At 28.6% G+C, this 18,867-nt stretch overlaps 1 protein-coding gene across 3 annotated transcripts in view; it reads left to right on the top strand.

Moving 5' to 3' along the window:
* LOC107455346 (atrial natriuretic peptide-converting enzyme) overlaps window positions 1-18,867 on the top strand; it is a 411,323-nt gene that overhangs the window by 149,479 nt on the left and 242,977 nt on the right. For all 3 annotated transcript variants that reach the window (XM_071188087.2, XM_071188086.2, XM_071188085.2), the window contains one exon: window positions 2,107-2,193. In XM_071188087.2, the coding sequence (XP_071044188.2) occupies window positions 2,186-2,193 (8 nt within the window). In that variant the 5' untranslated portion in view covers window positions 2,107-2,185. The remainder of the gene's footprint in view (window positions 1-2,106; window positions 2,194-18,867) is intronic.

The following is an 18,867-nucleotide window of genomic DNA, read 5'->3' as shown; positions in this document are numbered from 1 at the left end:
AAATTTGTGAATTTTTTTTATAATTGACTTAATATCAGTTTCTTTATAAAACATAAATTATTAAACACATCATCAAAAACGTGGACATCAACCTGCAAGATGAGTTTGCTGAATTATTATCGAATCTTGAAGCAAAGACGCTTTTTAAAAATTTAACAATAAGTAAATTTTGAACAAATATAAATATAATGCAAAAATATGTAGAACTTTATGAAATAGCTCAGCCTTTTTATGCTAGCTTTTCCAAATTCCTATATGGTTGAAACCGGTTTCAGTCACGTAAATTCAATCTTACTTAACTAAGTACAGAAATAAATTAAATGTGGAGTTACGAGGGGATTTAAAATTAAAATTGACCAATTTTGAACCCAATATAGCGAACCTTGCAAAAAAACACCAGGCACACTCATCTCATTGGTTAAGAAGCAATAAATCTGTAGTTACTTTACTTATTATTTCTACTTATTTATAATTACTTATTACTTAATAAATATTAAGGAACTTAAATTTCAACATTAATATATTTTTCATAAAACTACTGTTACACAATGTACTATTACTTTATTAAATGTTTAAATCATAAAATAAATGTACAAACACAGTATCTAATAGTCTATCTAATAGTCACAGTATCTATTTTAATGAACGGAAAATTACTTTTATGGGGGTCGATAGAGATTTCGAAAAATTAAATAGGGGTCGATTATGAAAAAAGTTTGGAGACCCATGCTCTAGGGGTACTAATCAAGAAGTTTCCTTGTCTTCTGGATTGGGTCAAAATTGCAGGGCTGTGGATTTGAAGATTAGTAGTCGTAAACCCAAATATTGGGTCGGTTGTTCAGCGACGGCTATAAAATAAAATAAAACCCCATACATGAGATTAAAAAACAAACTGCTGCAGCTTAACTGTCCTGTAGTTGTCCATATAGCTCAAAACAATTTTGGTATTATGTACTGATTTATCAAGAAAAATAGTTAAAAAAAAAACACTACCCTTCAGTTTGGCTACTAAATACTGTGATACTAAAAAAAAAGGAATTAATATTAATCATTTAGAAAAAAAGCTCAAATCGTTTAGTAATAAAAGTTCAAGGTTTGGCAACTGCACAAAAACTAACAGGATTACAAAAAAAAGTAGGAAATTGTTTAACCTGCACGGTAACAAAAGTGTTGACAGAATAATCTTTTCTGATAAGAAAATACATGGAATGCATTGTCAACGAAAAATTTCCTCTTAAATTCATCGATATTGGGGTAAAAATCAATACTGAATATTACAAAAAGGAAGTATTGACTACACATTAATTGCCACATGCTGGCAGATTGTATCCCAAACTTGATTGGCAATTTCAGCAAGATTCTGCCAAATGAAAAATTTCTGAAAAATTTTGTTTTAAAATTTTGAAAAAATGTTCACCCAAAACTTCACAACATATGACTTTCTATATAGATATACTATTTCCATATTTCTATAAGGATTTAAGATAGAATTACAAAACTTTATTCAGTTGTTACAAATAACATTCAATCGATGCAAGTTACAAGCTTATTACTTGATTTTCTTGCATAGAGTAAGTAAAAATACTAGTTTTCTTTCATAATTTATACTCGGCCCCTCAAATCTTTGAAAGCTTTAAACCTAATTTCAAAGAATAAAAATAGCATGATCTAAACAACTCTAAAAGTTACAAAATTATCCTCTGAGTATCTCTTGAAAAATTTAAAAAAATGTCAAAAAGTGTATCTCTTCCATTATTGTAGGGTAGTGTAACTTGTAATACGTTTGTGTAGTAAAAAGTGTTGTTATTTTAGAGAAAGTGTTCGTTTTCTTCATCTGACTTTTGGGACTAATCTAAATAAAGATTTTCGTTTATTTTAGATTTTGATTGAGCAATTTTATACAATGGCATAGTTTCAATGCATAGTTTGTATAGTAATATATAGTTTCAATGGCATAGTTCAATGTTTCAATAATTCAAATTATTGGCATAGTTTCTCTACTTGGGCACTGTCTATTGTTGTAACTATCTGATGTTTTATATTCATTTATCATTTTTTTCTTGAGGCACTTTGAGCACTGTCATATAACATATTTTTGTTTTGCAGGTTAGGAATGCTGAAGTTATCTTAGATTATCGTGACAAACGTAGGGCAAAATATTACAGTTAATTGTGTTTTATTTGGAATGAAGAGGTAAGTCTTAACTTAACTGATTAAACAGTAAACTTAACTGATTAAACAGTAGATAAACTACAATTTATTTAGAATAAACTTGTGTTGAAACTGATTCTTTATCTGAATATATCTGTTCAGAAGTAAATTTCAACTTATATTTTTATCATATATTTAATGGAAAGTTTTATGTAAAATTCTCTAATTTTTTTTAAAAAAAAAGTGAATTAAAAAATAAACTTTTTACGATTATAGGTTCTTTTCGTATAAGAATGCTTCGTTAATATAAAATTTGCTATTGATCTTGCTTTTAATTTTTTAATTATTGCAAATTAAAATTTGCTTTTTAATTTGCTATTGTTCCTGCCTATAATAACTTTTCCTCACACAACAGAGGACAACACGCAGAGAAGAATCCATGCCCTGAGCGAGATGCGAACCCACAGCCACTGGCTTTACAGTCAGGCACGCTAACCACTCGGCCACCTGTTTTATTCATTTATATATATTAACCCATTAAACCCTAACAGACACAAAAACTAGTATGGTATATGAAGTTTACAGTGTCCGTATTTGTTTATACTAGATGCACATTTCTTCTGTCACTTACTTAGCACTGTGCTTTGCCTTTCAACTTCAAACACACACACACACACATATATATATATATATATATTTATATATATATATATATGTATTAAAGTCGACAAAAAGTATTGTTTTTGCAACATTAATCCTAAACATGAAGCACTTTTGTTAACTCTTTTGCTAGGCATAGGCACATATGTGTTAAGTAGTTAAATCCACATGGATTTACAGTTCTTTAAATTTTGATTAGTTTTCAAAACTCTTTGGTGCAGTATTTCCTTTTTTTTCCTTTTTGAAAATCATACCATTTATTAAATTCCATATACACAGCAATTCTATCATTTAATTTAAAACCACTATTTTTTCTACTGTATTTTTTATATTTTTCAGAATATTATACCCGAATATTGCATTTGAAATACTAGTAACTAATGATTAAATTATATACGTTTTAATATTTAAAAAAAAATAAAACTGAATATTAATTATCATCAGGTTCAAGTGATAATTGTGTTAAGACTTAATTTTCTTTTAAGCTGATGCTGAAAATGTATATAGAGATTCATTAATTTGTGAGCAAAAATCCCTCTACTTCAAAACCATTATTAACTGCTGACGTGTCAGAACATTTTCTCCCTTTTCAAATCGTCATGAGTAATTACTTTGTAGGTCCTTAGGCGAAATTGGAGAACTATAAACAAATCGTTAATTCTCCCTCACGCTGAGTGACGAAGAAAAATAATCCATTGATTTATTTTACTTTGTTGCATACATAGTTTCTATTCTATCATCAATAAGGCTTTTCATGATTTAATGTATTTATTCTAGTTAATAAATATTAATCTAAACATAATTATATTTTCACATTCAAAATGCAATATTTTTGTTTTTATTTAATGAAGATCACCATTGTAAAATTTTCCGACACTAATTTGTATTTTTATTTATTTATTTTTTTGTATAAATTGATAAAATTCAAACTTGAGAAAATTGTCTCGCATGATGAATCCTTTACATTCGACTTAGATTTTGCTTAAAAAAATATTATATTAGCAACAACTGCCTACCAGCCTTTATTTTTTCTGAGAAATTTTTTTTTCATAAATTTATTTGAAAAAATTGACTCACATAATGAATCTTCTTTATTTTACTTGACTCTTTCGTAAGACGAACTCGAGCTTAACTAACTATACAACTTTTACATTTGATCAAAATTATTGAAATAATTTATAAAATGACATGAATTTCGATGGAATATTCATGAGAATTTCTACGACGTATTTTAAAAATTAAACACAAGGATTCCATAAATTTTAAACTTTTCAGCCGGTATTCTATAGAATTTAGCAACGCGTACACTCTTACCTGTCTCTGAATCGGCCACATTCGATTGACTAATCTTCATTTGCTATTTGGAGAACCTCCTCTCAATGCTGCACGCACTTGTAAAGTTTTAATCACATCATATTTTAATCAGTTGCCAATATTTTAACTTTCATCTTACCTTTTTGGTAGTTTTATTTTATCACTGGAGGATTTGTTAGGTGACACCCATCATTCTACAATTTTTGCATTTCTACGTGTAATTGGTACTTTATATTGCATGCAATCTTCCAACAATTCAAATTGTACTTCCGTGAAATTGAAAAAAAAGCGTGTTTCATGGTAAATGTTTTAGAAAATCCGTTTAACAACTCTCTTTTCATATCCAATAATATCAACGCTAAAATAAAATTTCAGAAAAGTGGCAAAAATAATTTTTTTTAAAGAGTGGAATGTGTAACTTATCATACAAAAGTGTGTAAAGTATGAAAATCTTAGTTTTGATCTTTTTGTCATAATCGTTAATTTTTTTTAAAAAATAGTACACTATTAATGCAATTGGAACTGAAATTTATAGGACCTTTGAACTTCGAAACATTTTATAATGATTACTGCAGTTTTGTTAAACAAGGATATTTTTTGAAAAATCTGCGAGCCACAAGAATGAAATTGTGGGAAATTCAAAAACAAAATAAATTTTACTAAACAGAACAACCGTAATTATAGACATTGTTGTAAAAAGTGTGAAAACAATAAATATTTCCACATTATAACAGCAGATGGGGTACAATATATTATTGCACTAACACAATAAAGTAGAAAGATGTAGATGGACACTATGATGTAGTGTTTCTAGTATATATGCTTTATTAAAGTTTGGTGTAATATTTATATAGAATAAATGTTTTACTTGTATGCAGTTTTATGTCTTTGTAGTTTTATGTCTATGTCTTTTAGATATTTACTCTGATGATTATCATAAAGCTGGCATAAAAAAAAAATACTTGTTAACTTTTTACTCATATTACACAAAGTACAAAAGATATCTGGATTTATTTTAAAAGTTTTGTCCTGGAAAAATATTCTGTTCTTTTGATTTGAAAGTTGAAACAGAATTCTCTTATCAGAAATGTCAATATTTTAAGTTACGTAGTCCTCCACACATGGTTGTAATTTTATATCTGTGTGTAAGAGGTTTATGTTATATTTTCTAAATACATGAAATATTTCTTTGCGTTACTCGTTCGATAAAACTTTGTATTATTTGGGATACATTTCTAATATTTATCAAAATTTTGGGAATACAAAAAAAGAAGATTTTTCAATTTTTCAGAACTAATGGTTTGTTGCGTCTAGAGATCGAGTCATTATTTTTTTATCAGCCAAGATAATTTTTTTTATCATGTCAAATGTAGTGTCGATGAAAAATGTTGCGCTGATAATAAAAATAATTACATAGATAATTTAAGTGTAATGCTGTTTTTGCAGTTTAGATATACGAAACAGTCTAGAGCGAACAAATAGTCGTACGTTGTACGTATGCTATTGCGGAAAACTCATACATAACTTTCCATGACTTAGTGGACAAAGCATGCATGACTTTTTGACAAATACTTTCGTTCTCAAATAAACTGTGTTCTCATTCAGTTTCAGGAGCTCTATACAAAATACTTTGGTCTCATTGAAGAGAAGTATGGTAGGTCGATGTTCGTTAATTAGTTTAACACTAGAAAGACTGAACAAAGAGTTGCAGTGTGGCACATTCCCAGATTGCATGTGTGTAGACCAATTAGACATCCAAAATAATAAAATATAATCATAATTAATTTAACGGAAAATATATTAGACTCGATAATCAAAATGCTGTGGTATTTTCTTCGATTTGGTTCATGAAAATGTTTAGTTAAACAGAACACTGACTTTTCAACTAAACTTATAGATTAGTTTCTTAAAAAATTCAGATTAATTTTCGCTATAGATAATAAGTATAGATCTGTGGAATTACCCTTGTTTTTTCTTGAATAAAAATAGGGTACCTCATACCTACCAAAGAGTCCATTATACCCAAACCTATCTGTGGTAATATGGCAACTAAAAAAAAAAAAACTTAAGTAGCCACTCTGGTTTTTTCCGTCATTCCAGATATAATGTTTAACGTTTTTATAAAACTAACACAAGATGAATTAAATAAGCACTTGAATTACATCAAATTATAAAAAGACGAAAATACTCAATACTTTTCTCTAAGTTATTTTTTTGAATGACAGAACAACAAAAGCGAGAGGGGCTATAAAGGCTTCATTCGTCTTGCCAGTTTTAAGGTTTGGGCATAAAAAAAAAAAAAAAAATACCGCGTCTAATATTAGTCAAAATTAAAAGCCTGGTTTAAAGGTTCTGGAAGTAGTCCAAAGTTTTATGAGCTCTGGATCAAATGTAAGAAAGTTTTGATGTGGATTATCATCAATTAGAATTGATAACTCAGTATAACCATAGTTAATCGAGGTATCTTTATATATTTGGTGGTATTATTATTATTATTAATAATATGAGGTATCTTGAACACTAAACGCACGGAAAAACACGAAACTTTAAAAAAAGGTTTGTTTCTTCAGAGGAGGAACATTTTTGTTTCTGATTTCGTAACTTAAAATATCGTATGCACTAACTAATTAGCATACTTGAAGTCCTGCCCTAAAATCTTCAAGTTTGAGTCCTAGAAAATGAAAATCTTTTTATTTTCTTGCGCACTGTACAAGGATGAGTAAATGCATGAATAAAGCGAGAAATAATTCACAAATTTAATACCATAAAAGAATCAATAAAGATTTTAAAATAAACCGTGAAGTGTAATGTTTAATGTGAATATAATGTAATTTGCATTAATAATGTGAAGTGCAATGTAATGTTCCGTAAATATTATATTAAAAGAATAAATATTATACTAATACGTATCATAACAGAACTTAATACTTTTTGCTCCTGGAGTACTACATTGATAAGTAAACTTATTCCTGAAAAGAAATAAATGAAAAATCATACAAAGATTTCATACCATAAAAAAACACTTACAGACAGAATGAGGTATACAGAATTACTTTTATTGATAGACTGATACCTTATAATTATTACTTTAAAATGCAATAAAACATTTTATAACTTGCAGTACTACTTTCTTGTTTGTGAAGCATTACATCTAGGAATAAACTTATGCCTGAAAAGAAGTTACTGAGAGATTACATGAAGGCTTTAAAGTTATTACCAGCCAGAAAAAAAGTTTAATCTACTTCTCACAACAAGCTTGCAGGAGGCTATGTTTCTTGTTGAGGTGATTTGCATTTTGGATGTCTTCTGAAAAGACATTCAAATGAAGGCGGAGTAGAATATCTGTCTAACGACAGCTCCATTTTCGGAAGTGGATGTACTACGCGTAATTTTTTTCCGAAAAGAATTTTTTTTTTATTCGGGTAATGTCTTGAGTGCTATATTAACATTTCAGTTATTATCGTGAGAACTTTAAATTTCGTTTGCTACATAAAATATATTTATTTGCTGAGATAACTGCACTTTAATGTATTTCTCATTTTTTTTGGGGGGGGGGGGGTAATGTTTCTAGGCATTTGCAGGTAGCTGATTTGACTGTGGGTAACTGATTGTGGGGGACATTTAGGGGTAAAAATTATTAGAAAATGATTTTTAATTCTGGTAATGTCTTTGAGTGCTATGTTATCATTTCAGTTATTATCGAGAGAACTTTTAATTTCGTTTGCTGCATAAATGCAAATTTCTAATTTTTTTTTTTTTTGTTGAAATGTTTCCAGGTATTCGTAGGTAGATGATTTGACTGTGGGTAACTGATTCTGGGGGGCATTTAGGGGTAAAAATTATTAGAAAATGATTTTTCATTCTGGTAATGTCTTTGAGTGCTATGTTATCATTTCAGTTGTTATCGTGAGAAATTTAAATTTCGTTTCCTGCATAAAATATATTTGTTAGCAGTGATTTGACACTTTAATGTATTCTTCATTTTTTTGGTAAATTTTCTAGGCATTTGTAGGTAGCTGATTTGACTGTGGGTAAGTGATTCTGGGGGACATTTAGGGGTAAAAAGTATTAGAAAATGATTTTTCATTCTGGTAATGTCTTTGAGTGCTATGTTGTAATTTCAGTTGTTATCGTGAGAAATTTAAATTTCGTTTCCTGCATAAAATATATTTGTTTGCAGTGATTTGACACTTTAATGTATTCTCATTTTTTTGGAAAAGTTTCTAGGCATTTGTAGGTAGCTGATTTGACTGTGGGTAACTGATTCTGGGGGACATTTAGGGGTAAAAATTATTAGAAAATGATTTTTCATTCTGGTAATGTCTTTGAGTGCTATGTTATCATTTCAGTTGTTATCGTGAGAAATTTAAATTTCGTTTCCTGCATAAAATATATTTGTTTGCAGTGATTTGACACTTTAATGTATTCTTCATTTTTTTGGTAAAGTTTCTAGGCATTTGTAGGTAGCTGATTTGACTGTGGGTAAGTGATTCTGGGGGACATTTAAGGGTAAAAATTATTAGAAAATGATTTTTCATTCTGGTAATGTCTTTGAGTGCTATGTTGTAATTTCAGTTGTTATCGTGAGAAATTTAAATTTCGTTTCCTGCATAAAATATATTTGTTTCCAGGGATTTGACACTTTAATGTATTCTCATTTTTTTGGAAAAGTTTCTAGGCATTTGTAGGTAGCTGATTTGACTGTGGGTAACTGATTCTGGGGGACATTTAGGGGTAAAAATTATTAGAAAATGATTTTTCATTCTGGTAATGTCTTTGAGTGCTATGTTATCATTTCAGTTGTTATCGTGAGAAATTTAAATTTCGTTTCCTGCATAAAATATATTTGTTTGCAGTGATTTGACACTTTAATGTATTCTTCATTTTTTTGGTAAAGTTTCTAGGCATTTGTAGGTAGCTGATTTGACTGTGGGTAACTGATTCTGGGGGACATTTAGGGGTAAAAATTATTAGAAAATGATTTTTCATTCTGGTAATGTCTTTGAGTGCTATGTTATCATTTCAGTTGTTATCGTGAGAAATTTAAATTTCGTTTGCTGCATAAAATACATTTATTTGCGGAGATAACTGCACTTTAATATTTTTCTCCTTTCATTTTTTGGTATTGTTTCTAGGCATTTGTGGGTAACTGATTTGACTGTGGGTAACTGATTCTGAAGAGCATTTTGGGGTAAAAATAATTAGATTTTCTTTTCAATATGTAAGAAAGACTGAACTGAGTCTGAAGTGACCAGTCTGGTCCTCCCCATATATTTTGTGAGTGCATCAATTAGACATACAAAATCCAAAAATGCCATCATAATTAATTTAATAAGAAATTTATAAGAAACTAGATGAACCGAAATATTTGCTTAAACAGAATACAGACTTTTCAGTTATGCATACATATTAGTTTCTTATATTATTGAATTTCCTTTTCTCCATAAATAATAAGGGAAGATATTTTGAAATACTCTTGTTTCTTTGTAATGAAACTAGGGTACTTTATCTACTTAAGGATGCCTTATACCTAAACCTACCCGGGGTACCTACCAAAACACTTTAAAAGCCACACTATCCTCTCTCCTGATTCTTCGTATAAGGCTCTATAGAAGCATTCCTATAAAGCTATTATATGAATGATTAAATTGGCACTTACATTGCATCAAATTGTAGGAAACAAGAAATAATTAATAGTTTCAGTAAGTTATTTTTTGAATTAGAGAGCAATAAAAAACGAGCCAAATATGGTCCCAACCGTCCTTCTAGTGTTAAATATATTATCTAACAAAGTACATACTTTGGGCAAGGTAGACTAAAACGAAAAACAGCGTGAATAAAGAGCATATGTATTATGCTTTATTCACGAGATTACGCATTTGCCACCTTCTTAATGAATCAGCTCCAATTTGTTCCACATGGTAGGAAACATTTACGGTGGAAAATATGTTATGTCAGTGTCTAAAAATTTAAACTCGCGAAATGTCGATACTTGAATTATTCTTTTCCTCATTTATTTAGTTCGATTGGAGATTTTCCTCATCCAAATCTTACACTTCACCTCAAGTACGCGGTGTATTTACTTCTTATTTAAGCTTCGCGTTTAAACTGATTAATGAGTTATAATCTTCTATCACAATAACAGATTTTAATTCCATTTAGTTCTAATTTTAACTTTGCTATTCCAGTTTTAAGCCGATCATTTTAGTTTAAATCTTGTTGATTTGATTTTAACAAAGTTGCATGAATTTCAATCATTTTCATTTTAAACAGATTTTAAGTGCGATGTAGGCAGAGTATGGCTCTTACGCCATAATTTTAAATCAGCAATCAATTATTCTAATTGCCTATCAAGAATTTTTTTCAATAACCATTTTACTTTTTTTCAATAAGAATACACATGCAGTTAAGAAGCGTAGCAAATAGTGAAATATAACTTGCAATTAAAAAATCGTGGTAGTTTACTTAAAATAATATATACTAATATATTCTGAAAATCGGAACTAAATTTTTTGAAAACAGATGTGTAAATAAATAATGTTAAGCGTCTAGTTGTATCGATTTACTACATTAAGTATTAAAGATGACGAAGATTGAATAAAAAACCGATAATCAGCAACACTCTTAAAACTGAAAACATCATATTTGTCTATTAATTTATTGATTCCGGTTAATATTTTTTTTACGAAATCACAATCTCTTCACATACAGGTTAAAATTGATTGCGCCAGAAAGCGAGAAATATTTTGTACATTATAGGCTCCTACTATTTTACACTGTTCTGATAACTATTCGATTTTACAAGTTTAAAACATTTTTTTCGCATTATGGTCAACTTTCGATCTCTTCAATTCTCTAATTTCTCCTAGAGTGAAGTGAACTTAAAACTTCGAATTACTATAATAATTGACACAGTACCCAGTGTTGGGAACCTATACCTAAGTCTGTATCCTTTGCGCTTTTATGGGCACCCTTTAAAATTATTCAAATAAAACCTTCAGCAAACGTGAAATCTTAAACAGTTAATGGAGAGTCGGGTAGCCCCGCTCACTTAAGGAGTATTGCTTATATTTCTGTATAATACTGAGTAATAATCAACATTTTTGTATGTCTTTATTGTTTTATCATCTAATTAAACAATGCAAATGGAATAAACCAAAAAAAGAATAGTTAAACTTAAAAAAATAGAAATTTAAAAAAACATGTTTTTCAGCTCTTTTCAAAATGTGTCGGGTAGCCCCGCCCAGTTACAAAAATTGTGTTTTTTGGCTATTTTTTCAGGTGTAAATGAGAATGAACAATGTATTGACAATAGATAAACCTCATTTATCATTTTTATCACAAAATTATTTTATTTATTACCTATGTATATACTTTTAGTGAATTATATCATTTAATAACAACAAATGTCATACTTTTTATCATTATTAATGTATATTAATATATTATAATATTAATATATATTTATATTAAGTATTTAAGGAAAACAATTTAATTTAAGTAACAATAATTAATAACAATAGTTGTTTTTCAATATAAACTTATTTGGTTGATCTCTTCTTATAAACTTAATGTAAAATACTTCTTATAAAATTACAAATTCCCTTTGTATTTTGATTGCATTCAAATGCTTCTGTAGATTGATTCGTTCACAAATAAGTGAAAATAAATAAGTAAGCAAATAACTTATCATAATATTTATGATTTCTTGATATTAAATTTAATTTGGATACATCAATTACATTTTAAAAATATTTAATTTTTCATTTTTAAATATATAAATTTATGTCTCATAAAATATTACAACATATATTTGTTGTTAAAAATGCATATAACATTAAAATTTGAAGCAATAAAATAATAATCTTTGCAACCGTACATTTATCGACGAAATAAAATTGGGCGGTGATACCCGACTTTCATGTAAGCGGGGCTACCCGAAATCCAATTTTTTTTTTGTAAATTTGTAATTACTCGAACAATTTTTTACATACAAACTTCTTTCTTTGTGCAAATTAAACTTAAGACTACATACTTTATTGCTGTATGTATAGAAAAAATTATTTTTTTAGTATTAAAATGAAGTTTAATCGAAACATTCAACCAATTTTTCTTAATTTCGTGACTACTGTGTTCAACATATTTTCAAATCTATTGTTTATCATGTTACCAGCTGCATAAATACTTGAAACTTTGAAAATAATCTTTTTTTAATATAACAATTAATGTCCGATGGCTCATTGACTTGAAAAAATATTCCATACATATGAAATTGACTGTGGGCGGGGCTACCCGACTCTCCCCTATATTTAGTTTCAAGATGCCAAATCAAAACCAGAATCTTTTTCTTCTTATTAAGGCAACATGGCACGTATAAAAGCAGAGACGGTACAGTGTAATAACACTCTACGTAATACCAAGATTCTTCAGAGTTGCACAAATAAGCAGACCAACGACCTGGAAAAATTTTTAAAAAAAATATGAAACCAAAGTTTAGCAAATGATATTCGAAACTTTTACCTTTTACAATTAAATATTTTGAAAGTGAAAATCTCTGGTAGATTTTCAGATTTTATTTCTTTTTTTTTAACACTAGATTGCCTAAGGAAGTCATTTTGACTGATTTTAATTTCAATTAGAAAAACAATGATGTATATAATGATGCAATTTCTTAGAATTTTGTGCGTTTTTGGTACAACTTATGTTTTTTTTATTGTTAATATTTACAAATAACTTGTTATATAACTGTAAACAATATAAAAAATGTTAAAAATTAATTTTAAACAAATTTATTTACACATTCACAGTCTAGTCATTTTGACTGCTTTTGGGCCATATAGATATACACTAATTTACCGCCTTTCTAGTGTTAAATAAGAAGGGTACAGGTGCGAGCTTTCGAATTTTCTTACAGTAACTTAACTAACAGTGTTTTTTTCTACTTTTCCCGAAGGCTGATTGTCGTTATGTTGCAGAATGGATGAGTTCCGACACTTATAACTTTTACTAGACTTTGTGCTATTTTTTACTTAGTAGCTGGTTTCTTATGTTAACCATACTAGAACCTCTTTCAGTACCCATAATAGGTCCCATGATGATTTAACTTTATTGCACTTAGTTAGTCATGAACAAAAACTAAAAACTCGCAACCAGACTTTTTAAAATTTTTTAACAATCATATTCCTTCTTTTATCGAACTTGTCTAAACCCCACATCCAGTTCAGTTCAACTCAATAGTGCTAGAAGAACATAACTTGTACTGCCCACCTGTTTTTAAGAAAATTTTTTCTTTAGAATTTTGTTCGTTTTATATATATATATATATATATATATATATATATATATATATATATATATATATATATATATGTATATATATATATATATATATCTTTTTAACTCTACTGTTTCGTTAAAAATCAGCTGCAATTTAATAAACTTAATCAAATATGAACTAGAATTCAGTTGTGTCCTTTATATCGCAGACTGTTTTAAAAGGCAAGACAGTAGGCTTTGCAATTTCTATTTGAGGATAGTGAGCGAGTAAAATACTTTCCTTAAAAGAGAAATAATTAATAACTAATCGTATATAGTTATGATATCTACAAGATATCTATTAAGATCTATTAAGAATATCAATTAAGCGAATGTTTTGGTTTCAAATAACACTGCAATAAATCACATTAATTATAAGAATCCTTTATTTTATACTTAGCAAAAGGGCATTATTCTATTGTAAACACGTTGCAAATAGTTAGAGACAATTAATTCTAGTAGTTTTGCCTGAATAACCATTCAAATTTTTCTCCATATTTTTATTTTTATCCTATAAAGTTAATAGCTATTTAAAGATTCGTAGTTTAGTAATTCTCGCTCTGTTTCCCATTAAATATGCTGGTAAGGGAGCTTAACCGCATGATTTCTCGCGCAATTAGCATCAAATTATTTGATTACCAAATTGCCCCAGTGAATGTCCAACTGTTCCCTTGGTTGTATGAGAGAGTATAGCCCCTCCCTATAAACGATATCTATCAACCCATTCATTTCATATGTAATTAGTGATAATTGTTCGACATTCAGCTTTAGCCTTATAAACTATTCGAATACTACATTCACAGAACCATCGTTTCACTGGCAGTTTTCGTGATTTGCATCTTGGATCTTTTACATATCCAAATACATTTTTCCTATACCTTCATGATTTTTGCTACAGATGATACTACTGAGTTACCACTGAAAACAGCTTATTACAGATTTTTTTTTCAGATAGTCTTCTTTCATTTATCGTTTAAAATATCTGCAAGTTTAGAATATCTTACCAGCCTGTAGTAATGTACACGATACTAGTATAAAATATGGTATATCTGTATTTTTGTGTATATGCATACTTAGTAAACAGTACTGGCGTATAGAGGCCATACCTCCTGGAAAAGAGAAGACCTCAGCACGGGTTGCCATAAACAAGCAATTTCATCCTTTAGTAGTCCAAACGTAATGTTATCTTTCGTATTTACCACCACTGCTCAGCTTTGTAGCTCGAACGTAGCGACATCTTTCTTATTTTGCACCCACTGTACAGTTTATGTTCGTTACGTCGGACTACAAAATTGATCCGTGCTGAGACCCTCTTTCTTCTAGGAGATGCTGATGGAGGAGTGTGGATGCTTGAGGCAACCAATTCAATTTGATACAACTGTGATGAGGAATATAATATAGCGTAATCTTTGATGGCTGAAATTAGCCTTAAATTTAAAAACAAATAATAATCAAGTGGCCTTAAAATTAAAATAGTCTGAAAATTAAAAGAAGAAAAAGGTATTCAAATTATTTAAATTCTTAAATTTATTCTGTATTTTAGTTTATGTAAATGTAGGCGGAAAATATTCGTTCGTAAATGTTCATTATTTCAAAAAGTTACATTAGGGAACGTTTCTTTTCATTTGCATAAGATATTTTAACAGAATTTTTTTAAACTACATTTTTTGTTTACTTTTTATCGAAATGTACTAGTTTAAAGTTATACATAAGAGGGGATCGCATAAATGTTGCTGCAAACTTCTAACTCCTCTAGGAGTTAGGGCACATCATCAAGATTAAAATTATATAGACACCCATGTAAAGAAATGTCGCCATACAACTCTACCTGCGTTTCTCTGCTTCGAACAGTGTCTTCGTTTGCGTTTGAACAGGTCATAAAAAGGAAGCACACCTAGCGGCGTAAGATGGCATTTCCGGGTATGGGTTTCTATGCAATTTAAATCCTGATGATGTGACTCCCCTAGAAATTTGTCACAATATTTTTGCGAATCCTGTTATATATACCGTTTTTAAATTTGTACATTTTGACAAAAAAGAAACTAAACTAAAATCTGTAGCCTTAAGAGTAAAATAAATTTTCTATTTGAAATCGCCAGGCCCGAATTAGGCAAGATCAAATATTTGTATTAACGCAACAAGAGATTTGTTCCCCAGTGTTATTCTTGAATGTAATGAATATATAAATTTTAATGATCTAAGGCTTTGCAATTTAATTTTAATTTGATTATTTAAGTTATTCAATTATTTACCCAATAAAAACGTTATTTCCAAATAAAAACTATGCAAGCAGTGTTGTAATATATTTAAAATTTTAGAATGCATAGCTGTTGACTTGCAACAATCTTGGGGCTGTTTGCCAATGTATGTTAGTAGTATTTCTTTTTGTACTATTGTTTTTTGTAACCCTATATAGTCTGAACTTCTGTCGAGTACTTGAAATAATTTTAAATTGCAAAGATATTGAGTTCTTAAGCATCTTTTATTATATAAACCTGAATCTGATTACTAGAATTGCAATAAATCCCTCAATTTTGACCATATTCTGATCCAATGAAATAAATTTAAAATTCAGAGGCAACGCCATTTGGTAGATGTTCTAGCATTGCTTTTACTAGCGGTAATCCTCGCAATATCCCATACTTCAGTTTTAATGGATCATTAAACTTATGGGTCTTAAACTTTTTAATTCATTGTTCCACAAAGATTTCGGTTTCCATACAATGTAAGTTTGTAACCCTCATCATATTTTATGCAACTACTAACTTTAGTGGGCGTTATACCACGGCAGAAAACCTTAATAGCAATTTTTTTACTCAATTAAATTACTAATTTAATTTTTATAGTACAGAAAAAAGTTCAGATAAACTTAGATATGAAGCTGTTTTTTTCCCTGTATTAGACATTCTCTAAGATTCTATGTAAAATCTTAATTATCAGGTGATACTATACAGCTGTATTGTTTTTCATTCGAGGAAACCGGTTTGTACTTGTTTATGTTCGTGTATCAATTAGTTAACATAGTAATGCAATACGTTAAAAAATAATATAGTATTGCAAATAGGAAGTATATAAAAAATCTCCTGAATAAAAACCCATTACATATGTGTTGAAATATACAAGTATTGCATATAAACTCGTGCAAAACATGTAATTATTATTAAAACAATAAAGTGCGTCGAATATTTTGGTCGAATTATTATAATATACTAATATAATACCTGATATAATAAATACTCTACATTTATATAATACATCGTCTAATTTATCCTATCGTCAAATTTATATAATATATCATCAAATTTAACCAATTGATACACGAACGTAAACAAGTGCAAACTGGTTTCAGTCACATGAAAACAGTAAAGTTGAAAGATGAAAACAGTACAGTATTTGCAATTCAACATTTGATTCTTCATAGTCTATCTTCGATCCAGTTAAATCATCTTTTCTATATTTTAAATTACTAATAAAGTTAGAAAGGGATTTTGCCAAGAATTGTTTCTTCCGTGGTAAAACGTCCTCTTATGAGGACGCTTTAAGAGTTGTTTTTTCTTAATGCCCTCAAGTCTATCCTTGTACAGTTAGTCACAATTTAATTCTGTTCATTAAGCATGGTTCGCATACGTTTAAGTCCCCGTAAACTTTCAATTCACCGATTCTACCGATTTCACAGATTCTTCAGATTCCAATTTGACTTCATATATTGTAAGTGAAGAAAATTCATTAAATTTTTTTTTCTTTAATTCGTCTTTTTTTTTAAAGTTTTAACTTAAAACATAGTTTTAATACAAAGAATGCAACACTGATACTTATTTCGATTAATAAATTCCTGCTTTTCCATAAAGTGCTCACATTATATTTAAACAATTATTGTATATTATTATTAATTATATATCAATTTATTATTACTTTATATCAATATAACGTTGTTGATAAACTATTTTATAAATTATAATAGTTAAAAATAAACTTCAAATTTTTTATGTAGGCAAGTTTCTAATATATTTCCTTTTAAATTGTTTTTAAGCCTATTATTAGGCTCAGCGTGCTCTTTTTTTAACCTTTTGCTTTTAAACCCCGCATTAATTTAATTCAATTGAGAAAAAAAAATTATATCAATGCATTAAAATGGAAGATGTATGGTGTATGATTGAATATATTAATTTTGCGCAAAAACAGTTCTTATATCGCGTTTTTTTAATTAAACGTCCTCAAGTTTATTTTTAAATATAACAAACATTAACTTCAAACTAAAAATCAAAAGTTAGTTTTGTCCTTACAGCCAATTAGATGCATGTATTTTCTTTATAAACAAAAGATCGAAATAAAATGTAATCTTCCAAGATGGAGAAAGGAGACCAAATGCAATTTGCATAAACTGCAACGCAAACAAGATTTCGAATTCTAAATTTCATTAAAAATGACTTATACTTACTATTTTGAAGGTTACTCGTCGATTCTCATTATAATTCAAAAACTAAGGAAAGCATAATCTTTTTTGGAATAGTATTAATTTAAAAGACATTTCAATCGTTTCAGGACTCTTTTTTCCGACTTACTCAAAAGAATTCTATGAAAACTAAATAAGTATATGTAAGAAATATAATTTAAGCATTTTTTGGGAAGCATGTATTGTGTTTTAAAAAGAATCGTAGAAAAAATTTACTTGGAAATGATCATGTTACAATTCCTTCTGGAATAATGACAGATTGCTTCTTAGCAACGAATGGAAAGATACGTCCGATTCATTCCGGTGAAACTTATCCTTCTTTTTCATTCTTTGTCAAAATCTGCACTTTCTTGGTAATCGATTGAGTAGTTTTAAAGTATATTTGGATTAAAGGAAGAGGATTTTTTTATCGATCTTTATTTGGGATAATTTAATCGAAACATTGTTAACTTATTAAAAACGGATAAGTTAAAGTCTGATTTTGAAAAAAAAAAGTTTTAAGACAAAATTGTCTTTCAGAAAATAGCTGAGAAGTAAATTTGATGGAAGGCAGATCGCTAGAATATGCCACGGAAAATTGAGGTGGCTCTGATTTCATCAGTGCAATTTTTATGTACAACTTTTTTTTACAGTCTATTGTCTAAAATTTAAATAGATTTTGAATTGCTGGAGTTAAATATAAGCACAGGTATCATTTAAATGTAAACACTGTTGTGGCATAACGCCTTTTTATTGATTTGAAACTGATAATACTGTTTTTTTACTGTTAATATTGTTTTGAAAGATATTCGCTAATTCTCATTACTATTTAAAAACTAAGGTTAGCATAATCTTTTTCGGAATAGAATTAAATCAAAATACATTTCACTTGTTTCAGGAATTTTTTTCCGACTTAAGAGAATTCTTCAAAAACTAAATAAATATATTTAAGAAATATGTTGTGTTTTAAAAAGAAGCATATAGAAAAGTTACTT

This window comes from Parasteatoda tepidariorum, chromosome 12 (assembly GCF_982258835.1).
Source record: "Parasteatoda tepidariorum strain Cologne lab strain chromosome 12, Ptep-v5.0, whole genome shotgun sequence".
Classification (NCBI taxonomy): domain Eukaryota; kingdom Metazoa; phylum Arthropoda; class Arachnida; order Araneae; family Theridiidae; genus Parasteatoda; species Parasteatoda tepidariorum.
This window is presented reverse-complemented; position numbering and strand designations above follow the sequence as displayed.